At 36.2% G+C, this 26,567-nt stretch overlaps 1 protein-coding gene across 1 annotated transcript in view; it reads left to right on the forward strand.

Moving 5' to 3' along the window:
- Nucleotides 1–26,567, forward strand: part of CFAP54 (cilia and flagella associated protein 54) — a 296,739-nt gene that overhangs the window by 233,500 nt on the left and 36,672 nt on the right. Inside the window, exons 62-64 of the mRNA XM_022562388.3 lie at nucleotides 4,384–4,557; nucleotides 5,985–6,208; nucleotides 14,756–14,929. Of these exons, the coding sequence (XP_022418096.3) occupies nucleotides 4,384–4,557; nucleotides 5,985–6,208; nucleotides 14,756–14,929 (572 nt within the window). The remainder of the gene's footprint in view (nucleotides 1–4,383; nucleotides 4,558–5,984; nucleotides 6,209–14,755; nucleotides 14,930–26,567) is intronic.

Consider the following 26,567-nt stretch of genomic DNA (forward strand, 5'->3'; position numbering starts at 1 on the left):
TTGCCCACTCTCACAACTCTTATTCAACATAGTTTTGGAAGTTTTAGCCACAGCAATCAGAGAAGCAAAGGAAATAAAAGGAATCCAAATCGGAAAAGAAGAAGTAAAGCTGTCACTGTTTGCAGATGACATGATACTATACATAGAGAATCCTAAAGATGCTACCAGAAAACTACTAGAGCTTATCAATGAATTTGGTAAAGTAGCAGGATACAAAATTAATGTGCAGAAATCTCTGGCATTCCTATACACAAAAGATGAAAAATCTGAAAGTGAAATCAAGAAAACTCTCCCATTTACCATTGCAACAAAAAGAATATAATATCTAGGATTAAACCTACCTAAGGAGACAAAAGACCTGTATGCAGAAATTTATAAGACACTGTTGAAAGAAATTAAAGATGATACAAATAGATGGAGCAATATACCATGTTCTTGGATTGGAAGAGTCAACATTGTGAAAATGACTCTACTACTCAAAGCAATCTACAGATTCAATGCAATCCCTATCAAACTACCACTGGCATTTTTCACAGAACTGGAAAAAATTTTTTCACAATTTGTATGGAAACACAAAAGACTCCTAATAGCCAAAGCAATCTTGAGAACGAAAAACAGAGCCTGAGGAATTAGGCTCCCGGACTTCAGACTATAATACAAAGCTACAGTAATGAAGGCAGTATGGTAGTGGCACGAAAACAGAAATATAGATCAATGGAACAGGATAGAAAGCCCAGAGATAAACCCACGCACATATGGTCACCTTATCTTTGATAACGGAGGCAGGAATGTACAGTGGAGAAAGGACAGCCTCTTCAATAAGTGGTGCTGGGAAAACTGGGCAGCTACATGTAAAAAAATGAAATTAGAACACTCCCTAACTCCATACACAAAAAGAAACTCAAAATGGATTAAAGACCTAAATGTAAGGCCAGACACTATAAAACTCTTAGAGGAAAACATAGGCAGAACACTCTATGACATACATCACAGCAAGATCCTTTTTGACCCACCTCCTAGAGAAATGGAAATAAAAACAGTAATAAACAAATGGGACCTAATGAAACTTAAAAGCTTTTGCACACCAAAGGAAACCATAAACAAGGTGAAAAGATAACCTTCCGAATGGGAGAAAACATTTGCCAGTGAAGCAACTGACAAAGGATTAATCTCCAGAATATAAAAGCAGCCCATGCAGCTCAATAACAAAAAAACAAACAACCCAATCCAAAAATGGGCAGAAGACCTAGGTAGGTATTTCTCCAAAGAAGATATACAGATTGCCAACAAACACATGAAAGGATGCTCAACATCATTAATCATTAGAGAAATGCAAGTCAAAACTACAATGAGATATCATCTCACACCAGTCAGAATGGCCATCATCAAAAAATCTAGAAACTATAAATGCTGGAGAGGGTGTGGAGTAAAGGGAACACTCTTGCACTGCTGGTGGAAATGTGAATTGGTACAGCCACTATGGAGAACAGTATGGAGGTTCCTTAAAAAACTACAAATAGAACTACCATATGACCCAGCAATCCCACTACTGGGCATATACCCTGAGAAAACCATAATTCAAAAAGAGTCATGTACCAAAATGTTCATTGCAGCTCTATTTACAATAGCCCGGAGATGGAAACAACCTAAGTGTCCATCATCGGATGAATGGATAAAGAAGACGTGGCACATATATACAATGGAATATTACTCAGCCATAAAAAGAAACGAAATTGAGCTATTTGTAATGTGGTGGATAGACCTAGAGTCTGTCATACAGAGTAAAGTAAGTCAGAAAGAGAGACAAATACTGTATGCTAACACATATATATGGAATTTAAGCAAATAAAATGTCATGAAGAACCTAAGGGTAAGACAAGAATAAAGACACAGACCTACTAGAGAATGGACTTGAGAATATGTGGAGGGGGAAGGGTAAGCTGTGACAAAGCGAGAGAGTGGAATGGACATATATACACTACCATACGTAAGGTAGATAGCTAGTGGGAAGCAGCCACATAGCCCAGGGAGATCAGCTCGGTGCTTTGTGACCTCCTAGAGGGGTGGGATAGGGAGGGTGGGAGGGAGGGAGATGCAAGAGGGAAGAGATATGGGAACATATTTATATGTATAACTGATTCACTTTGTTATAAAGCAGAAACTAACACACCATTGTAAAGCAAGTATACTCCAATAAAGATGTAAAAAAAAAAATTTTACACATCTCTCACTAGGACTAAGCTTAAGCATCTTTTGTGTGAACTTTCTGCCTATGATTTGCTCTTTTTTTTTTTGCGGTACGCGGGTCTCTCACTGTTGTGGAGCATGGGCTCCGGACACACAGGCTCCAGACGCGCAGGCTCAGCGGCCATGGCTCACGGGCCCAGCCGCTCCGCGGCATGTGGGATCTTCCCGGACCGGGGCACGAACCCGTGTCCCCTGCATCAGCAGGCAGACTCTCAACCACCGGCCCACCAGGGAAGCCCTTTTTTTTTGGGGTGGGGGGGGTTGGTTTTTTTCCGTTGCCTTTTCTTTAAAAATTTTTAGAAGCTCTTAATTATAGAAATCAACCCTTTAACTGTGATATTATTTGCAAATATATTTTTTCAATTATCAGTTATTATTTAGCCTTCTTTATGGTGGTTCTGTCCCATGAAGAAACTTTTTATTTCTAAATGGTATACATTATTAACCTTTTCTTTGATAAGTTTTGCATTTATGTCATAGTTAGAAAGGTTTTGTCCCTATTCTGTGACTATGAATTAGTTCTCCCATGGACCCTTTTACTAATTTATGGAAACCTATTTGGAATATGTAAAAAATAACAAATGGATATAATTTTAGTTTTTCCAGATGGCTACCCTATTTCTGTACTTTTTACTCATTTCCTATTGATCTGTCTATTCAGGTTTCAGTACCACACAGTTTTAATTATTGTAGCCTTATAATATATTTAATATCTATTAAAGTAAATCCCCACTCATTACTCTTTCTTTTCAAAATTGTTTTTCTTGTGTTTTATGGCTTTTTATTTTTACTTTGGAAGCAGCTTGTCTAGTTAAAAAAGCTCTCTCATAATTTCATTGGAGTTTCATTACCTTTATATTTTATCTTAGAAACAACATTTTTCTTCTATTGAGTCATCTTAACCAAGAATATTTTATGTCCTCTATTTTTTAGTTCATGCCTTTTAAAAAAGTATTAGTCCCTTAGGAGTGTTTTAATGTTTTCTTTAAATAGATCTTGTATACTTATTGTCAGGTTTATTTCTGGATATTTTACCTTTTTATTGGTATTGCAAAATTTTTTCATTAGATTTCTACTGGTTGTTGTTCTCGTGTGGAGGCTATTGATGTCTCTATATTACTTTATTATCTTTAGGTATTCTTCTCCACTTTATCTTTTTTGAGCAAAGTCTGGGTCAGTAAATGTTTTTATAAAGGGCCAAATAGTAAATATTTTACACTTTGTGGTCTCTGTTGCAGCTATTCAACTCTGCTGTGTTAATGTGAAAGGAACCATAGACAAAATGTAAATGAATGAACATGGCTGTATTCCATTAAGGCTTTAGTTATGGACACTGACATTTGAATTTCATAAACTTTCACATGTCACAAAATACTATTTAAAAAATTTTTTCAACCACTTAAAAATATAAAGACCATTCTTAGCTCATGGGTCATACATAAACATGCATGTGCCTGATTTGTCCCATGGAGTATAGTTTCTCCCTTATGGATTTAGTTAATTCATTTGAAATGCCATCAAATTAATGCCTGTATTTATTCAAGTTTCCTTTTTCTTATTTTTTGGTAATACAAACAATGCTGCCATGAGTATCTTCTGCAAGACTCCTGGTACACATATATGAGTATCTGCATTTAAAATTTTATTAGACCCTGCCCAGGAATTTGCTTTTACAAGTGCTGTATGAGAATTCTGGTCTCTTCACATTATTAACAGTATTTATTATTTTGAGATTTTAGTTTCTGTTAATTCCTGAGGAATGTGAAATGGTATTTCATTTTAAATTGCATTTATCTGATTTTTAATGATGCTAAAAATTTTGGCCATTTGGTTTTCCTTTTCTGAGTTGCCTGTTGAAATTTTTTGCCCATGTTTCTGTTGAACTAGCTGACTTTTTCTTATTGATTACATAGTAGACAAAAAATAATTTGTGTATTCTAAATATCTTTTCTCAGTCTATGGTTTGTCTTTTAACTTTGTGTTTGGTGTCTTTTGTGATATAAATTTTTTTTTAATTGAATGCAGCCCTAAGCGTCAGTATTTCGTTTATGAGTTTTCCTTTTCTTTTTTCACATATGGTTATTTTTCAAGGAAAGCATATTTGTATTCCAATTTTTTTTTTTTTTTAACTTTCAGATAACTACCAAGTTGCCTTCCAGACTGCCTGTACATTCTCTCACCCTAGTGATGAGATATATGAGAATGTAGATACTGGGGAAAAATCCCCAATTAAAGTGGATATTACATGGATTCTTCTGCTGCGCTATTATATTCACCTGCAAAGAATTAATAATATGAGCAAACTGCTAGGTAGGCCTTTTCTGTGTTAAGAAAGAATATATTCCTTTCCAGGAATATATTGTTTAAACTTATTGTTTAAGTCATATTTCTTATTTAGAATTATAAAATACTTTTGACTTCTTTCTGAGTGAACTCTCATCAGAAGATGGAAATTTTAGGGGTTCTTAAACTGAGATACATGGACCTTTGGATAGAACTGTATTTCAATGTATTTAAAAACGTCCTTAGAAGGAGGCAACCAGAGGCATCCCCCAAGACTGCCAAAGTGGTGTGGGGGTCAAAACGGTTAAGAATCAGAGTGACCATAATGTGACAGCTTATAAAATGAACAAGGTGAAATTTTGGCTTTAAGGAGAGAGTGTTCCAGTATCCAGTATGTTAAGGGGAAGATAGGATATTTAACTCCACGAAGTTTTGGATTTTGTTCAGTTTTTTTTGCTTTTAAATCACTGATTTAAAGATCTAAAGAATATCCAGAAAAACTTGTATAATCTGCTTTAAATCAGTTCCTCCTATGTTTTTGTGACAATGTGTTTATCTGTGCCCATAAAATTGGTGATTCAGTGTTGCTTATTGGCAAACAGTTGGAAAAGACAGGTTGACCATGCCAGCGCCCAGTGATGGAGAAGCCAGCAGGGCAAATAGGCCGAGTCACGGGGTGGCTCAGCATGGTTATTGGGAGTTAGCAATGGGATGGACAAGCACTCGGAAAGGTGTTGGGTAGAAGGTGCATCCTGATGGGGCCAAGAGTTCAATGTCAAGGAAGTGGACATGAGCCAGCGCAGCAGGCCCTGGTGATGCCCTCCCCCTTATCAACTCAGCTCACTTCTGGATCCACCTGTTGGTGCTTCCCATGTCGATCGCCCACATATTACTGCTTTCTGCTCTGGGCTTTCTCAGAAGTTACTATGGCCCAGCATGCAGGCAGGACAGCCTGGAAGTACCAGGGATTCCACACACTCAGCGGTAACCTGAGGTAGGGAACTGGTAGATAGTTGTAACATTGATGGAACAATGTTACATGTTTTTTCCAGGAGGTCCTCAGCAGGACTGAGCCCTCCTTGTCCATAGCTGTAGCCCTTTCATAACTCACTCTCATTGGCTCTTTTCTTCTCTCTATCACACTTTTCCCGTTCTCTCACTTGACATTGGTTTTCAAATAAATTACCTGCACCTACATTTTTGCTTTAAGGTTTTTCGGGGGGAAAACCCAAAATAAGACAACTAGATAGAATATTTTGCATTGCTAAGCTTGGCCAGAAGCAATTCTATTAGTGTATAAGCTTGAAAAATGGAGGAAGGTCATGGGCAGCCACTAGCTGAGGTGGGGATATACAGGAATAAAGTTAATGAGTAAAGGCCAACAATATTGAGACCATTTTGTTATCTAACATGACTTATATTAGTGTTTTGGTTTTTTTTTTTTTTTCTTTAAGCATCTCTGAAGCCAGGATCTGGAATGTCTTTGCCAGATGACACACTTCTCACTTCTCTTTTCAACTCTGGATTGATTTTGCGCCAAAAAGAAATGCATTTTTTCCTTAAAAGATTCTTACAGCTATATTCTTCTTCTTGTATTGATGAATTTCCAAAAGAACTATTTCAAGTCATAGAAAATCCATCTTTTCCAGAAAAATTCTTATATGACTCATCAAGCAAGGTAATGTTTCAAAACGTTATATGTTTCTGTAAGACTTCTTAGAATCATCCTTATATTTCCGAAAGAAGCACATTAACCTCAATGCTGGCACAAAGGTTTCTAGTTCCCTCAGAGTTCCTGGGAAGGCTTGTTTCTGTTTTACCAGAGAGAGGCCAACCAGACATCCTGGATTTTCTGTTGTCTTATGTCCTGTTCTGCTACTCTCATAAATGTTCAAAATGTCTCAGAATTTTCTATATTCCTACACATAACAGTATCTGTCAGGGAGTCATTTTGCCAAGAAGTTATACAGATTTCAATATAATCACCCTATAAGAAAACTAGACTGAGTTTCTAAATCTATGCCCAATTTCTGTACCTTTGTTTTACACATGTAATAAAAAAAATTCATTCTGTGTATTTTTTGCAATCATGATTGTGATAAATAGTAAAGGGAAGGTTTTTTAAGTAAAGTTAAAAGCTTGAAGGTTTGTTTTTTTTTGAGGGGGGCAAGTGTTATTAAATTGGATGGGCTTTCCCAAAATTGTAGTATGGAAACTTCTTTTAAGTTACCTATTGAAGAGACATAAAAAGAGGAGTATGAATGATTTTTTTTTTTAAGCTACTGGGGTCTTGAATAATAGTAGTTTTAAAATAAACTATCAAAATGGATGAATTGGAAGACACAGAAAAAGTACAGAGTTTTAGTAAAAATAGAGATTTGTTTCAAATTTGTTATATTCAACAAGCATATGTTGAATACTAACAATATGCCAGATACTTTTAGCTGGTAGAGAAAGTGGGAATGGATAAGGCATAGTCGCTGTGCATAGCTCTGGTGTGGTAGCAGAGAGAGATGGGTAGAGTTATAGCACAAAGGAAAATTGCAGCACTTCAGGGATGCTTTTAAAGAGAAAATGGCAGGGTTAACAGCAGAAAGAATATGAAAATTAAAATGTTATTTCTACTGTCAATAGCGTGTAGGGCTGATTGGCAAAGTGTAAACGAAAGGCAGTTATCCAAGAAAGAGCTGATGGAGTAACCAAGCTTATGACCATAGGAATGGAAAGGAAGTGATGAATGTAAAAGATATGGCTTCAGTAAAATTGAAAACAAAACAAAACAAAACAGCTTAGTGACCCTGTGTAGATGGAAATTGAAGACAAGAGAATGATCAATGTTTATTTCATCATTTGGAACCTCTGTGATCATTAGAGCATGGTAACACCATTAGCAGATACAGTGGAGGCGAGAGGGTGAGAATGTTTGTGGAGAAGGCTGGTATGTTCAGCTCTGAGATAACAGAGTTTGAGATTATACTAGAAAACTTAAGAGGACATAACGTAAGTTTTCAATATGTATTTGTGAAATGAATAAATCAAGTCATTTGCATAGAATTCTTTCTAAAATAGGAAAAAAAATTCATTTATTTTGAATTGTCTTGACTTTGGACTTCACCATACAGTACTTTAATTTTTATAATTATAGACTTGCCCATACCAGACACGTTCATGTTTCTGTTTTCAACTATCCGAGAGAAGTGACCTGAAAATGTGGCTTGTTCCAAATGGGAACCTTTTCTCATTTTATCCTACTGGAGTATAGTAACCTTATGTTTGGGGTAAATGATAATAAAATTCTTTTTTTAAAAAATCATTCTTTGGAACAAGAGAGTAGGGTGACTGTGAATAAACTGTGATTTTAAAAAGTAGTGGAAAGACCTACTAAGGAATATTTAAGAATTCAGTTAAAGAAGTGATCCTCAATTGGGGTTATGGAGTTGGCCCCAGGGCAGTGTATTGGAATCCACATAGGAAGATTTTTCAAATTACTTTCTGGATTCTGGGGTATTGGGATGGCCAATACTCAGCATCTCCATTTCCTGCCCCAGATTCTAAATCTTTGAGAAATAAAAGAGTAAGCCATGGTGGAAATTAATAAATATCCAACGTTATGAATCACAAAGTTGATATTGTAGGATATGGTTTGTATTTACTGGTAAATGGTCTCCCTAGTCGTGATTAGCAAAGTTTACAGTTCTACCAATCCAGGCTTGGGGGTTTTGGCAGGGAGAGGGATCGTTACAGGCCTACTTAAAATCTGTGGGGACAGAAACCCTTTAAAATCTGTTGCATGAAGGAGCAGAGACTGTTCACTACCTACAAACAGTATGCTCCGAAGCAGAGAGAGCAGAATAATGCATATTCAAAATTATTTTTCTCAAATTCACCAATCAAGTAATTCTCTTGAGGGAGAGGAGTGAGAGGAGGTAGAAAGGCCAGGAATGTATCATTGATGTCTGGCCCTCCACAGTGCAGGAAACTGTGGAGTGGGGTCACATCGTTTCCATCTAACACCAGAGTCTGGTTCACCCATCCTCGGAACTGAGACTACCTTGAGGTTTACTGCCACATGTCCCAGACACTTCAGGTGTTTTGGAGTAGGGGAGAGAGAATGGGAAGGTTGAGAACTATAGTTTCAATGGATGTATTCTTGTGAATATTTTATAACAGTTGGGAAACTAATATGTGTGATTTCGTAAATACTGTTCTGAAAGGAGCTTTGCTTGAATATTTCAGTATTAAGGGCAGCCTATCATTATCCAGTTCCTAAGGATGACGCTCCAAACGTACAACCTTGAATACAGTGTAAATATCGATACATGTGATATTTCGAATGGTAGCAATATTATCAAAGAGTTGTTTCACCTGCTCTTTTTTTGGGGGGGGGAGGGATATAATTAGTGTAACACTCTCCCAGGATAATCAGCTCTGGAGATCACTGTCACTTGCCTGACAGGTGCAAGCCACCTAATCATGTGTTTGTTTCACTGGGGTAGACAGAAAACGAGCATAAAGCCTTTGGATTAAAAAAAAAATAACCTCCAAGCTTGGCTGATTTTTATAATAACATTTTTGAGCCTTTAATCACTCAGGAGGCTATTTCAGTCAAACTCTTTCCATACTTTGATACAACCTGCTTTTCCCCCACAAAGAAGTAGATGCCTTTCCAGAACCATCATTGCTACATGTCATGCTCATCAGCTTTGTGAAGCTGTATGTTGTCAAGTCTGTTGAAGCTTTGTGATGGAAAAACAAAAGTGCTAAACAAATTACATTAAAAATTCCCCAAACCAAAAAGGACATGATTAAAATGCTGCACAATGCTGAGTTATTCATGTTTAGACCGTGACAGACTGCGTAAGGTCAAATATTTGATTAGTGCAAAGTGATTTGTTGGTTATAGGATGTGGCAAACAAGAGTGCTTCTGGTAGGTCTGTTGTTTCATTCCTTTCAAACAATAAATCAAACATATAAAAAGTACTCAGTGTATAGCCCATCAACTAGCTTATGTAATTAATCCCATTAGCAATTAGATATTACATTTTTTAAAGTGAATAGAAAATTCATAATATAAATATAAAAAATATTTATAGGACATTCCATCCAAAAACAGCAGATTACACTTTCTTCTCAAGTGTGCATGGAACGTTCTCCAGGATAGATCACATCTTGGGTCACAAATCAAGCCTCAGTAAATTTAAGAAAATTGAAATCACATCAAGCATCTTTTCTGACCACAACACTATGAGATTAGAAATCAATTACAGGGAAAAAAATGTAAAAAACACAAACACATGGAGGCTAAACAATACGTTACTAAATAAGCAAGAGATCACTGAAGAAATCAAAGAGGAAATCAAAAAATACCTAGAGACAAATGACAATGAAAACACGATATCCAAAACCTATGAGATGCAGCAAAAGCAGTTCTAAGAGGGAAGTTTATAGCTATACAAGCCTACCTCAAGAAACAAGAAAAATCTCAAGTAAACAATCTAACCTTACACCTAAAGGAACTAGAGAAAGAAGAACAAACAAAACCCAAAGTTAGCAGAAAGAAAGAAATCATAAAGATCAGAGCAGAAATAAATGAAATAGAAACAAAGAAAACAATAGTAAAGATCAATAAAACTAAAAGCTAGTTCTTTGAGAAGATAAACAAAATTGGTAAACCACTAGTCAGACTCATCAAGAAAAAGAGGGAGAGGACTCAAATCAATAAAATTAGAAATGAAAAAGGAGAAGTTACAACAGACACCACAGAAATAGAAAGCATCCTAAGAGACTACTACAAGCAATTCTATGCCAATAAAATGAACAACCTGGAAGAAATGGACAAATTCTTAGAAAGGTATAACCTTCCAATACTGAATCAGGAATAAACAGAAAATGTGAACAGACCAATCACAAGTAATGAAATTGAAACTGTGATTAAAAATCTTCCAACAAACAAAAGTCTAGGACCAGATGGCTTCACAGGTGCATTCTATCAAACATTTAGAGAAGAGCTAACACCCATCCTTCTCAAACTCTTCCAAAAAATTGCAGAGGAAGGAACACTCCCAAACTCATTCTATGAGGCCACCATCACCCTGATACCAAAACCAGACAAAGATACTACAAAAAAAAAAAAATTACAGACCAATATCACTGATGAATATAGATGCAAAAATCATCAACAAAATACTAGCAAACAGAATCCAACAACATATTAAAAGGATCATACGCCATGATCAAGTGGGGTTTATCCCAGGGATGCAAGGATTCTTCAATATATGCAAATCAATCAATGTGATACACCATATTAACAAATTGAAGAATAAAAACCATATGGTCATCTCAATAGATGCAGAAAAAACTTTTGACAAAATTAAACACCCATTTATGATAAAAACTCTCCAGAAAGTGGGCATAGAGAGAACCTACCTCAACATAATAAAGGCCATATATGAGAAACCCACAGCAAACATTCTCAATGGTGAAAAACTGAAAGCATTTCCTCTAAGATCAGGAACAAGACAAGGATGTCCACTCTCACCACTATTATTCAACATAGTTTTGGAAGTCCTAGACGTGGCAATCAGAGAAGAAAAAGACACAAGAGGAATTCAAATTGGAAAAGAAGAAGTAAAACTGTTACTGTTTGCAGATGACATGATACTATACATAGAGAATCCTAAAAATGCCGCTGGAAAACTACTAGAGCTTATCAATGAATATGGTAAAGTTGCAGGATACAAAATTAATGCACAGAAATCTCTGGCATTCCTATACATTAATGATGAAAAATCTGAAAGAGAAATTGTGGAAACACTCCCATTTACCATTGCAACAAAAAGAATAAAATACCTAGGAATAAACTTACCTAGGGAGACAAAAGACCTGTATGCAGAAAACTATAAGACACTGATGAAAGAAATTAAAGATGATACAACCAGATGGAGAGATATACCATGTTCTTGGATTGGAAGAATCAATATTGTGAAAATGACTATACTACCCAAAGCAATCTACAGATTCAATGCAATCCCTATCAAATTACCAATGGCATTTTTTACGTAACTAGAACAAATCATCTTAAAATTTGTATGGAGACACAAAAGACCCCGAATAGCCAAAGCAGCCTTGAGGGAAAAAAACGGAGCTGGAGGAATCAGACTCCCTGACTTCAGACTATACTACAAAGCTACAGTAATCAAGACAGTATGGTACTGGCACAAAAACAGAATCATAGATCAATGGAACAAGATAGAAAGCCCAGAGATAAACCCACGCACCTATGGTCAACTAATCTATGACAAAGGAGGCAAAGATATACAATGGAAAAAAGACAGTCTCTTCAATAAGTGGTGCTGGGAAAACTGGGCAGCTACATGTAAAAGAATGAAATTAGAACACTCCCTAACACCATACACAAAAATAAACTCAAAATGGATTAGAGACCTAAATGTAAGACCGGACACTATAAAACTGTTAGAGGAAAACATAGGAAGAACACCCTTTGACATAAATCACAGCAAAATCTTTTTTGATCCACCTCCTAGAGTAATGGAAATAAAACCAAAAATAAACAAATGGGACCTAATGAAACTTAAAAGCTTTTGCATAGCAAAGGAAACCATAAACAAGATGAAACGACAACCCTCAGAATGGGAGAAAATATTTGCAAACAAATCAATGGACAAAGGATTAATCTCCAAAATATATAAACAGCTCATGCAGCTCAATATTAAAGAAAGAATCAACCCAATCCAAAAATGGGCAGAAGACTTAAATAGACATTTCTCCAAAGAAGACATGCAGATGGCCAAGAAGCACATGAAAAGCTGCTCAACATCACTAATTATTAGAGAAATGCAAATCAAAACTACAATGAGGTATCACCTCACACCAGTTAGAATGGGCATCATCAGAAAATCTACAAACAGCAAGTACTGGAGAGGGTGTGGAGAAAAGGGAACCCTCTTGCACTGTTAGTGGGAATGTAAATTGATAAAGCCACTATGGAGAACAGAGTAGGGGTTCCTTAAAAAACTAAAAATAGAATTACCATATGATCCAGCCATCCCACTACTGGGCATATACCCAGAGAAAACCATAATTCAAAAAGACACATGCACCCCAATGTTCATTGCAGCACTATTTGCAATAGCCAGGTCATGGAAGCAACCTAAATGCCCATCAACAGATGGGCATAAAGAAGAGGTGGTACATATATACAATGGGATATTACTCAGCCATAAAAAGGAATGAAATTGAGTCATCTGTTGAGACGTGGATGGATCTTGTGACTGTCATACAGGGTGAAGTAAGTCAGAAGGAGAAAACCAAATATCGTATATTAACGCATGTATGTGGAACCTAGAAAAACGGTACAGGTGAACTGGTTTGCAGGGCAGAAGTTGAGACAGAGATGTAGAGAACAAACGTATGGACACCAAGGGGGGAAAACCGCAGTGGGGTGGGGATGGTGGTGTGCTGAATTGAGCAATTGGGATTGACATGTATACACTGATGTGTATAAAATTGATGACTAATAAGAACCTGCAGTATAAACAAACAACAAGAACAAAAAACAACTAATACTAAACTTTCTTTGGATTATTTTTATAGAAATATGTTAATATAAATGTTTCAGACATTACATGAAATTTCTAAAAAAAAAGTACTCAGTGTATAGCCCATCAACTAGCTTATGTAATTAATCCCATTAGCAATTAGATACTACGTTTTTAAAAAATGAATAGAAAATTAAATGCCCTATTTTAATATTGACTTCTGTTATAGTTTATTATTATTAGGCCATCATGCTAATAAACATTATAAATATTGAAATAGAAGGTATTTGCTTTTTATTTTTCTCCACTTAGCTAGTTATTAAATATAAATTCTTTGCTAAAATAGTCAGAACCTCTGAAAGGTGCTCAGATATGAAAAAATGTGAGAAGTTTTTTCTGAATCAATTATTTACCTGATTTTTTCGTGAACTGCTTGACATAGAATTAATCTTTATTAAGCACTTTTAAATGATTATTTAACCCTAATAATCTTATTTATTATGCATTTTGGTCATGTTTTTAGTATCATAGTGCTAATAAATGAGGATTCTGGCTTATCATATCCCTTTATGATAGTCTCTAGACATTTTTAAATAGTTTTCACCTTTGATATTACCTTTCAGTCCAGACATGTTTTTTCTTTTATCAGTAGACAACTTGAAAGGTCAATGTATTTATTTCTCTCTTTATTTTTATTTTGAAGACTTTGCATTGACAGTCTTCTATTGTATCTTGAATAGACTCAGAAATGGAAGGTACAAAGTGTTATAGAAACACCAGGCATTTCTTTCTAGCCACTGACATGTTCCCTTTGGTCACCAAGCCTTTGAGACACCTTAGATGTCAAGAGTTTAGTAGAAGAACTGCTTCCCAGCTACCATGCTGTAATCTTGGGAATAACAAGAAATTAATTTTGAAAATAGTTTGTACTCCATTGAAGAAAAGCCTTTATAGAGTTGAGATATTATTATCACCACTATTATCTCTCTGGCTAGACTCTTATTTTGTTGATATCATTCATGCTTTACTTTCTTAGCTACCTTAAAAAACTAAGTAAATATTTTATGAAGTTACCAATTGCAGTCTACACATTTATGTTTCTTGAAAACTCCTGATTCAGGGACCAAGTTCCACCAGATGAGCTGGGCCCAGATCCAGCAAGACTAAACTTACAAATCAGCTACATTCATTTAAAGAGGGAATGAGAGTAATGGATTTTAACCTCTTAGAGCAAAAACTCTGTCTTATTTTGCATATGGTACTGCAAAGAATGCTATTGAAAAATAGATAATAAATTGTAACCAAACCCTAAGTATCTTCACAAGTGAATAAACAAGAAGAAAAGTAGAAGATGTTCTTAGACTACATGGTGACCTTGAGACTGAAATGATAGCATGGACATTTTCCCTCTAGATCTTTACTCTTGAATATTCACCAAAGTAGAAGACATTTGTTGAGTTCACTGGGTTTTGAAATATATTTTTTCTATAAAAGAATCTTCTCTGTGGTAATCAGGGGCAGTTTTAAGACCTACATCCATAAAACAAGCTGAGATGATTCCCCGAGTTTTCCAATAGTCAATATTGAATGAAAATTGAATGAATGTTTTAAATATTGAATAAATTCATTACCAGCAATTAAGCTGATGTTTCTGTTTGTTCCCTAGTTAGGAACAACTGACAGTTCTCTACACTCCAATTTATCATTAAAACTCTTTGCCAGCCCATCGTATGGAGATGTGGTGTCCTCAGTTGTAGCAACACAAGCTTTAAACAAAGAACTTTGCTTTCAGTGGTACATTCCTCCCCTGGAAAAACCTCCAAAGGAAACAGAACCTATGGTATGTAATATAATTATAAAGCTAAATCTTACATTTGGATATAAAGTTTAATGAAGCCATTATAACTTAAAGAGTAGAGAAGATCCTCTTATCATATAGACAGAAATATACAGCAATTTAGAATCTATGTTGTCCAGCAGAATGAATGTGAAATAATTAAGAGATCCTGGGAAAGTTGGATTCATATTGATCATTTTCCTTTTTCCTGAACTTAAAGAGAAACTTTCCAATGTGTCACCATTACATATGATGTTTAATATTTTTTTGTAGTTATCCTTTATCACATTAAGGAAATTTTTTCCTATTGCCACCTTAATAGGAAGTTTTATCATGAATATTTTACTGTATCTATTAAGAGGATTTTATCATTTATCTCTTTTAATATAGTAATTGATTTTATAATGTTAAATCAGCCTTGTGCTCCTGAGATAAACTCAAATTGGTCATGATGTATTCATTTTACTAGATTCAGTTTGCTAATGTTTCATATTGAATTTTTGCCACTGTTTTCAAGAGCAATATTGGACTATAATTTTTCCTTTTTGTGCTATCCTCATCAGATATTTTCTGTATGAGGCTTTTGCTAGGCTCTTAAAATGTGTTGATAAATATAACCATGTTTTTCTGTTCTATAGTGAAGTTTGTGTAAGTTTGGAGTAACCTCTTTCCTCAGATATTTGCTAAGAGCTCATCAATAAAGCCCTTGTGTTTTTGTTGTGAGATAATATAAGACTAGTGATGTAATTCTCCATAGTTAGAGGCAATCTTTAAGCAATAGTACTAATGTACTGGTTATCAGAGCTGGTATCAGTTCTGACTGGGCTAATATCTGTTCTAATGGTTAGTGCCTTTGTCAAACCAAGTTTTAAGTATTCTAACTATCACCCCTGTTTATAGAACATTGGGATTTTCTATTTCTTCTTGAGTCAGTTTTGCTTAAGTTGCTTTTTCTAGGAATTTCCCCATTTTATTTAAAATTTCTCTCATATTTTTAAGCTATCTGGTGTATTTGTAGTGAAGTATCCCTTTTCACACCTTATATTGCTTATTTGTGCATTTTTTTCTTGGTCATTGTCACCAGAGATTTCTCATTAATTAGTTTTATTTCGTTAACCCTAAATATCTTCTACTGTTTTTTTCGTGTGTGTGTGTGTGTGTTCTTTTCCTAACTACTGACTTCTTGAGATAGATATTAGCTCAATATTTAGTTCTTTCTTTTCTAATCTATGCATTTTAAAGCTATCAGTTTCTCTCTAAATATTGCTTTGGCTTCATCCCACAAGTTTTATTATAGTATTGTCATCATCTTTCAGTTAAAAATAACTTTTAAAGTTTCCATTGTGATTTCTTCTTTGACTCGTGGGTCATTTCAACATATGTTTCTTAAGTTACAAACTATATGAAGCTTTTCTAGTTATCTTTTGTTGTTTATTCGTAGATTATTTTGTTCTGTGGTAATAAAAAAAATGCTCTGTATGATTGATATTTGTTGAAGCTTGCTTTTTTTTTGCCAGGAAGGTGTTTATTGTGTAAATATTCCATTGCTCTTAAAAAGAATGTGCTCTCCTCAGTTGTTGAGGCAGTGTTGATATATGTCCAATAGGTTAGTTTGTATAGTCTTGTTCAGATACTCTATATTCTTGGTGATTTTTCTAGTTTTGTTTGAAAATCAAAACAAAAGATCCCACATGCCTTGGTGGGATTTATTTTTTTTTAATCAATTACTGTTGACCCTTGAACAACATAGGAGTCAGGGTGCTGACCTTCCTCACAGTTGAAAATCTATGTGTAACTTTACAGTTGGCTTTCCATATCCACATTTTGGATTCAGTCAGCCATGGACTGTGTAGTATAATCATACGTATTTATTGGAAAAGATTCTCATAAAGTGGGACCTGTGCAGTTCAAACCCGTGTGCTCAAGAGTCAACTGTACTGAGATTTTAACATTTAATTCTCTCACTGAGATTGCTGTTGTTTTGTTCTTTCTTGTAGTTCTGTCAAATTTCACTTTACCTAATTGGAGGCTTTGTTCTTAGGTGCAAACAGATTAATAAGCATTGTGACTTCTTGGTGAATTCAGTGACTTCTGACCTTTTCATAATAATGATATTTCCCTCATAAAGCCTGCCTTGTTTGATATTACTAGAGGAAAGTGACTTTCTTGTGGTTGTTACTTTCATAATATTTCTTTTTCTAACCTTTTGCTTTCAACCCGTTTGTGTACTTGTGTTTTAATTTTTTTTTCAAAATATTTATTGTTTGGTTGTGCCAAGTCTTAGTTGTGGCACATGAGATATTTCATTGCGGTGCTCAGACTCTTCATTGCAGTGCACAGGCTTCTCTCTAGTTGTGGCATGCAGGCTCCAAAGTGCACGGGCTCAGTAGTTGCGGCGTGCGGGCTTAGTTGCCCTGCAGCATGTGAGATCTTAGTTCTCAGGGATCGAACCCGAGTTCCCTACATTGGAAGGTGGATTCTTAACCAGTGGACCACCAGGGAATTCCCTTAATTGTATTTTTAAATAAAGGTATACACTTGGATATTTTAAAATACAGTCTGACAATATTGTATTTTGACTAGAGAAGTTAGTCCATTCACACTTAATGTAAATAATAATATATTTGGTTTTAAATCTACCATATTATTTTGTGTTTTCACTTGTCTCAGATTTTCTGTTTTCCTCAGGTTTTCTGTCTTTCTTCCTTTTTTGGGATTGATTAGTTTTTTCATTCATTTGTCCCCTCTGAACTTTGAAATTATGCACTCTTTTGCTGTGCTTTTAGTGGTTACCCTCAGGACAACATATCAAAGTCTAAAATTTCTTTCTTTTTTTTTTTTTTTGAAATATTTATTTATTTTTGGCTGTGTCAGGTCTTAGTTGCGGCACATGGGATCTTCGTTGAGGCATGTGGGATTTGTTTTCGTTGCAGTGCGCAGGCTCTTCATTGTGGTGTGCAGCCTTCTCTCTAGTTGTGGCATGAGGGTTTTCTGTCTCTAGTTGTGGCTCTGGGGCTCCTGAGCACGTGGGCTCTGTATTTGTGGCACATGAGCTCCAGAGCGCATGGGCTCTGTAGCTTGTGGCGCGTGGGCTCTAGTTGAGACGCGCGAGCTCAGTAGTTGTGGCGCATGGGTTTAGTTGCACCGTGCCATGTGGGATCCTAGTTCCCTGACCAGGGATCGAACCGGTGTCCCTGCATTGGAAGGTGGACCACCAGGGAAGTCCCTGCATTCTTTGCCACTGGACCACCAGGGAAGTCCCAGTCAAAAGTTAATGAATGATCTTTATTCCTCTAATGACTTAAATGATATTATTGTACATTTTCTTTTTTTAACCAAAATATTATTTTTAATTGTTTTATACAAGAGTTATTTTCCTTTAGAATTTTCTACATATTCATCATTTGCTTTGCTTTCTACTCCCTCTTGCATTTTAGACATTCCATTTAGGATCACTTCTTTCTGTTGAAGTACATATTCTGGAATTTCTTGTGGTGAGCACCTTCTGGAGGCAAACACTCTCAATTTTTGTTTGCCTGATAAATATCATTGTTTTACATTTATCTGTGAAATGAATTTTTATGGAGTAAAGAATTAAAGATTGGAAATTATCTTCTTTCAGTACATTCAGAATGTCATCTACTCATTTCCATTGTTCTCTTGAGAGTCAAATTGTTGTTGCTTTAAAAATATTCTGACTTCTTTCACGAGCCACTTTTGAGACTTTGTCCTTGCACAGTTTTACTGCGAATGGTTTTCTTTTATTTATTTTGCTTACATTAGTGTAGTGGTTAAGAACACAGACTCTAGAGCCCTCAGAATGGAGCAAATCAGACTCCTGTTTTGAATCCCAGCTTTGTTACTTAGTAATTTTGTAACCTTCAGTAGATTAGTTAACTTTTCTGTATCATGGGTACCCTAGAGATAATTGTGTAAACCCTCGACCTAAACAGTAGTTGTCATTTATTATTCTTATGTGAAATGATTTTCACATTATTGTGCTGTTTGAAAGTTTAATAATTTCAAATACACATGTAATACACTTGGTAAGCATTATTTTAAAGCACCTTTTAAAGTTTACCAACAATATCTCCTTATACATACTTTAGCTGCCAACAATGGGCAGAAGAGAGAGTAAACTCTGCCTAACCAGCAAAAATTAAAGTGCATAGCAAATAGGAGAAAAAACTTAGTTTCTCTCTAAATGCTGTTTACAAATTTGTATCACATACGAAACTCCTTATTTTAATGTTTATTATCTTTATCTAACTCTATATCTGTATCCATATCTATGTTCATATACATGTATAGACATTTGCAACAGGGCTAACTGGGGAGCAGGAAAGGGGGCAAGTATTTGGGAGCAGTTCAGTATCAATGCCTGAACTCTGGGAGGTAGAACAGTGATTCCGATTCTAGGAGAGTCTTGAAGAGTCAAGCTTTTAAAAATGGGACAGGGGGTCTAACTACCACCTTTTGCAGAGGAACCTTCCACTATAGCACTCCTTTGATTACTGCTGTCTCTAAGAAGAGCCTCAGGCTCTTTCCCATAAAACATTTGCCATATAGTTTTACCCTATTCAGTACTTTTTATCTGTGTTTTTTGCCTCCTGCCATGGTCTGCTCCTGTACTTCCTACCTCTTGAGCGCTGTCCCCTCTAGCTATGGCTCTGGTAACTTCTGCTGCTCCTTGACTCATATGAACCGTGTCAGGTGGGGAAACCTCCAGAGCCCACCTCTCTTTGCTCTCAAGCACGCTTCTCCCAATAGCCTCTTCATTCTTCTTCCTTAGGCTGGCGACCTTTTGCTAACTCTTGGTCGGTTATACATCCCTCCTACTCATACAAAAAAGAGAAACTTGAACACATCACTCCCCAGAAACATTTAATGCTATTTCTCATATTTTGAAAGTACTCTCCTTCCCACCCTTTCCATACCCAATCCTTGCCAGATATTTCATATACATTTTAAAATAATAAATCTGTGGTCTCTTTGGGGGAATTTAGTGCAGTAGTTTTCAAACCAAAGTTCCAAGAATACTCATGGTTCATGGAGTCAATATAGTGTGTCATGGATAGTATCTTTTTAAAGAAATTAAATATAAGAAGGCAATATCAGAATGCATCACATACAGTAAGTGAAAATGTTGTTTTCTGAAACTTTTGTTTCATGACAGATACTGTTAAAAAGAACATTTCTAGATTGACATCCGGCATCCTGAAGAATTTCTTTACTTGCTGGCAAGAGAACCAACAAGGTGTGATAAAAGAGTATATCCATTCAGAAAGGGTATGGAAGGATAACATTGTTGGGAAACAGATTGTTTACCCAAATAGTTAGTTTTAAAAAATGAGGAACAAAGTATAAAGTTCATTTCACAAGGTTGTAGAAATATCACATCCCTATCAGTCTGGGGCAGGATGATCTTGGGAGTTAATGTTAAGATTGCATCTGTGGCTGATAATTAGAATAACGAGGTTTCATGAATCAACAGCCATGTCTGACAATTAGCATGGGCGCATGAACTGGTGTCAGACAGAGATTAGAAGTGGAGCACCAACTAACGAATTCTGATTTAAACAGGTTGCTTGAGTGATTTGCATAAGCCACAAAGACACGGAACACAGTTTTTTTTTAAATTAATTTATTTATTTTTGTCTGCACTGGGTCTTCATTGCTGCGTGTGGGCTTTCTCTAGTTGTGGCGAATGGGAGCTACTCTTCGTTTTGGTGCGCAGGCTTCTCATTGGGGTGGCTTCTCTTGTTGCGGAGCACAGGCTCTAAGTGTGTGGGCTTCGGTAGTCGTGGCACGTGGGCTCACGGGCTCTAGAGCCTAGGCTCAGTAGTTGTGGTGCGCAGGCTTAGTTGCTCTGCGGCATGTGAGATCTTCCTGAACCAGGGCTCAAACCTGTGTCCCCTGCAATGGCAGGTGGATTCTTAACCCCTGCGCCACCAGGGAAGGCCCCAGAACACACAGTTTTCCTATCTTAGTTCAGGGACATTTTTCCCCCTTTGACAGTGAGTATGTATGTATTGGGTCATGATAAAAGATTCAGTTGCTGCCATAAATCTCAGCTACCAAATCAGGAAACGCTGACTTGGGAGGGCTAGATCTTCTCAGACCTACGAGTCTATGTTTTCAGAAGACAACACTGAAATTTGTGTGATGCTTTAAATATTCATGTATGTGAGCATTCATCTAGTTATTATCTTAGACCTTTAGTGTAGAGTTTACTGTTGGAAAAACTGGGTGAAGCTCATGAAACCCATAAGATAATAGCAATAATGAACACCAATGTAGAGCTTACTGTGTTCCAGGTATTCTACTTCATTAACTTCACAGCACCTCTATGAGGTAGGTACAGTTGTCCCTCAGTATTCACAGGGGATTGGTTCAGAACCCCCTCAGATACCAAAATCCATAGATGTCCAAGTCCTTTGTATAAAATGGCATAGTATTTGCATATAAACTATGCACATCCTCCTGTATACTTTAAATCATCTCTTCATTACTTATAAAACCTAATACAATGTAAATGTTATGTAGATAGTTACCAGCACATGGCAAATTCAAATTTTTGTTTTTGGAACTTTCTGGATTTTTAAAAATATTTTTGATTCACGGGATGTTGAATCCACGGATGCCAAACCCATGGATCCAAACGGCCGAGTATTATCATTAGCCCCATTTTACAAAAGAGGAAACTGAGACCCAGGATGGAGGAATGCTAGTTGACAATGAATCAGGATTGGAGCAACTCAACACATTGTTGAGTTGGAGGGAAGCAAACGACCGCAAAGGCTGTTGTGTTGAAGGCAGCTGGACAGCCCAAGGCATGTTCTTCAGAGGCCCCAGAAGATGTAGGCAGACAAGCATGATCAAGTCCAAGAAGTCTGGTTAAGCAAAGCACTGAAAAGGAAGACTCCATCTGGCAAAGTAAAAACAGAAACTTGGATAGAGCTGAAATAGTCCTTGGAGATAAGTCTATTCAGAAGTCCAGCCAGTCTGGGAACAAGAAATATGGAGCCAGTGCTCTTTTCTGGAGGGCTTTAAATCCCTAAGAAGAGCAAGACTCTATTTCAGAGTCCCAAAGAAACAGGCTGTGCATTCAAGACAAGCTCAGGCCTAGCAGGGTAGTGAAAGATGAGCTAGGGTCCCTGGGAAAATTATCAAGTCTCAACAAAAGCAAAAGCCCAATGTTATCAACTTGGATGTCAGGAGTGCTATAACTTAGAGATCATACAGATGCCCAGGACCTCCCTCTGAGGTCCTCTGGATTCTGGGACTTGTTGGCTAAGTGATTAACTAGAGCCTGGTCCTGCAGATGGGGCCCAAAATTACATCCAACTTCTGGAAGCTGGGGAAGACAAAAGCTGCATAAATGAGGCAGGCATCTGATAGTCCCTGGCCCTTGCAGAGTGTGGTCAGGAAACAGCCCCGCTGGCATCCCCTGGAAGCTCATTAGAAATGCAGAATCTCAGGTCTCACTTCAGACCCACTGAATCAGAATGTTCGTTTTACTTGCACAGTTTAGAATGTGCAAGTAATGTATGCACATTTAAGGTTGAGAAGCACTGGTCTAGGCTGGTGCTACCAGTGAACTTACAGCTCTCATGATGACTCTCCAAGAAATTACTCCATTGCCAGTTTATATAGTGGGCTCTATTGGTAACCTCTGACTTTTGGTATCACCCAGGTTAAATGTCAGAACTGAAAGGAAACTAGGAGAACACCTAATCGACATTCTCATTTTACAGATGAGGAAGAAAAGTTCCACAGGGGTAAAATGACTTGACCAACACCACAACTCATTAGTGACAAAAATAAGAATGGGAACCTAAGTCTTTTCAGTCTTAATATTGATTTCTTTACAAACCACATGTAGCTCAACTGCTTACTAACTAATGAATAAAGTATTTATTGAGTGCATACTATGTGCCAAGCATTTTGTTAGGTGATTAAGATATCAAGATGAGGAAATTACAAATCAGCTCTATCTAGTGGAAGAGGGATTCGTCTTTCACTGTTCCTGGGCTGTGAGGACAAGACGATTTTTTCTTTTTCTTTCTTTCTTTTTTTTTTTATTGAAGTAAAATTGTTTTACAAGATTGTATTCGTTTCAGGTGTACAACATAATGATTCCACATTTGTACACATTATTTTGTACACAAAATAATCACCATGAAAAGTCTAGTTATCATCTGTCACCATACAAAGTTGTTACAGTAGTATTGACTATATTTCCTATGTTGTATATTACATCCCTGTGACTCATTTATTTCGAAACTGCAAGTTTGTACCTCTTAATCTCCCCCATCTATTCCACTCATCCCCCAACCCCTCTCCCCTCTGGCAACCACAAGTTTATTCTCTGTACCTATGAGTCTGTTTCTGTTTTGTTATATTTGATCATTTGTTTTGTTTTTTAGAGTCCACATGTAAGTGAAATCACGTGCTATTTGTCTTTCTCCATCTGACTTATTTCACTTAGCATACTACCCTCTAGGTCCATCCATGTTGTCCCAAATGGCAAGATCTTGTTATTTTTTATGGCTGAGAAATATTTGATTGATTGATTGATATATTGATAATTATATATGTGTGTGTATATATATATACACGTGTATATATATATTTGTATATATATATATATATACACATGTGTATATATATATTTGTATATATATATACACATATATATATGTGTATATATATACACATATATATATGTGTATATATATATTGATAACTATATATGTGTATATATATATTACACATAACTATATATGTGTAATATATATATATATATTATATATATATAGTTTTGAATTAGTGTTTTTTCCAGAAGTGGAATTGCTGGATCATATGGTAGTTCTATCTTTAATTTTTTGAGGGACCTTCATACTGCTTTCCATACTGGCTGCACCAATTTACATTTCTACCAACAGTGCATGAGACTTCCCTTTTCTCCACATCCTCATCAGCACTTGTTATTTGTTCTTTTTTATAATAGCCACTCTTTCAGGTGTGAGGTGAGCATTGTGGTTTTGATTTTCATTTCCCTAATAATGTTTGATGTTGAGCATTTTTTCATGTGCCTGTTGGCCATCTGTATGTCTTCTTTGGAAAAATGTCTACTCATATTCTCTGTTCATTTTTATCCAGGTTGTTTGTTTGTTGTTGCTTTTTTTGAGCTTGAGTTGCATGTGTTCTTTGTATATTTTGGATACTAATGCCTTATCAGGTATATCACTTGCAGATATCTTCTCCCACTCAGTAGGCTGTCTTTTCCTTTTGTTGATAGTTTCCTTCATTGTTCAGAGGATTTTTAGTTTGATGTAGTCCCACATGTTTATTTTTGCTTTTGTTTCCCTTGCCTGAGGAGATGGATCCAAAAAAATATTGCTAAGACCAATGTCAAAGATCATATTGCCTATGTTTTCTTCTAGGGGTTTTATGGCCTCAGGTCTTAGATTTAAGTCTTTAATCCATTGAGTTTATTTCTGTATATGGTGTGAGAGAGTAGTCTAGTTTGGTTCTTTTGCATGTAGCTGTCCAGTTTTCTCAACACCATTTATTAAAGAGGTTTTTTTTTTTCCCATTGTATATTCTTGCCTCCTTTGTTGTAGATTAGTTGGCCATATAAGTGTGGGTTTATTTCTGGGTTTATTTCTATTCCGTTCCATTGGTCTATGTGTCTGTTTGGGGGCCAGTACCATACTGTTTTGATTGCTATAGCTTTGTAGTAGAATTTGAAATCAGGGAGCATCGTATCTCCAGCTTTGTTCTTCTTTCTCAAGATTATTTTGGCTCTTTGAAGTCTTTTGTGGTTACATACAAATTTTAGAATTATTTGTTCTAGTTCTGTGAAAAACGCCATTGGTATTTTGATAGGAACTGCATTGAATCTATAGATTGTCTTGGGTAATATGGTCATTTTAACAATATTAATTCTTCCAGTCCATGAATTCAGTATATCATTCCATTTGTTTCTGTTGTTTTCAATTTCTTTCATCAGTGTCTTATAGTTTTCTGAGTACAGGTCTTTTACCTCCTTGGTTAGATTTATTCCTAGGTATTTTATTCTTTTTGATGCAATTGTAAAGAGGATTGTTTTCTTAATTTCTCTTTCTGATAGTTCATTGTTAGTGTATAGAAATGCAGTATATTTCTGTATATTAATTTTGTATCCTGCAACTTCACTGACTTCATTTATGAGTTCTAATAGTTTTTTGTGGTGTCTTTAGGATTTCTATATATAGGATCATGTCATCTGCAAACAGTGACAGTTTTACTCCTTCCTCTGTAATTTGGATACCTTTGATCTTCTTTTCTTATCTGATTGCTGTGCCTAGGACTTCAAATACTGTGTTGAATAAAAGTGGTCATAGTGGGCATCCTTATGTTGTTCCTGATCTTAGAGGAAAAGCTTTTCACCATTGAGCATGATGTTAGCTGTAAGTTTGTCATATATGACCTTTATTATGTTGAGGTATGTTCTCTCTATACCCACTCTGTTGAGAGTTTTTAATCATAAATGGACATTGAATTTGTCAAAAGCCTTTTCTGCATCTATTGAGATAATCATATAATTTTTATTCTTCAGTTTGTTAATGTGGTACATCACATTGATTTGCAAATACTGAATCATCCTTGCATCCTACTTGAGATAAATCCTACTTGATAATGATGAACATACAAGGCAGTTTTAAATATAGTATTCCTCAGTGTTCGTCAAAACAATATCACTTCTTTTCCATTGAAAAAAAAGAATATTTTCAGAAGTGAATAAAGGAACACTGGAAATTTTATCATGGGTGTATTGCCTCCTGAAGAGTCCAGTCCTGAGTATGCAAGGTTATATAACTTATCCTTGAGGAGTAAAGACAAGTTGGGAATAGAACTAAGCACTATTATCAACTAAGAACTAAGTGGATTAGATGAGGACAGGCTGGGGGATTAGATGGAAAGCTGGTTTGGGATTAGCAGCAGGTCCAAGAGAATATAGAAAATGAGGTATCCAGGAAGGGTAAGGAGCCAGTAGTGATCATGGGGCTAAAAATGACAACAATAATGCTCTAAATACCGCTTAAAGCACTTTACATTGACTCACTCAATCCTCACCCTGATCCATGGGATGGGGATTACCATATCTTAATTTTACAAATGAGAAGGCAGAAGCATAATGTTTTAATAATTTGCCCAAGATCACACAGCCAGTAAGTGGTGGAGGCGAACCCAGGCACCCCAGCTCCAGAGCTCTGGCTCACGACAACTATGCGAGTGAGTTTAGTGTTTTATTGTTTAAATATTGACCTACTTTATTCAAGTTAATTCTGATTTCAGACTAAAGGAGAGACTAAGATACCCAGGAGCAGCTTCCTGGGTCCTCTCTCAGTTGCACGGGACACACGTCATCTGTGGGTCATGAACTGCCGAAATACGGTGAGATATCTTGGTTTCAAGAAAGCTGCTGTCTTACCTGGGAGAGGAGTCTTTTGTACCTCTCTGATCATGTAGTCAAAACCAGGCGTGAGCCAGACTCAGTGAGAGAAGTGAAGGTAACAATAGAATTCAGATGTAAATCATCAACATGCGCATTTTCTACAAAAAATGCTGATTAGCTGGCTGCCTCTTTGTG

Source organism: Delphinapterus leucas, chromosome 11 (assembly GCF_059928025.1).
Source record: "Delphinapterus leucas isolate spDelLeu-1000000601 "Yukka" chromosome 11, BTC_Dleu_Yukka2, whole genome shotgun sequence".
Classification (NCBI taxonomy): domain Eukaryota; kingdom Metazoa; phylum Chordata; class Mammalia; order Artiodactyla; family Monodontidae; genus Delphinapterus; species Delphinapterus leucas.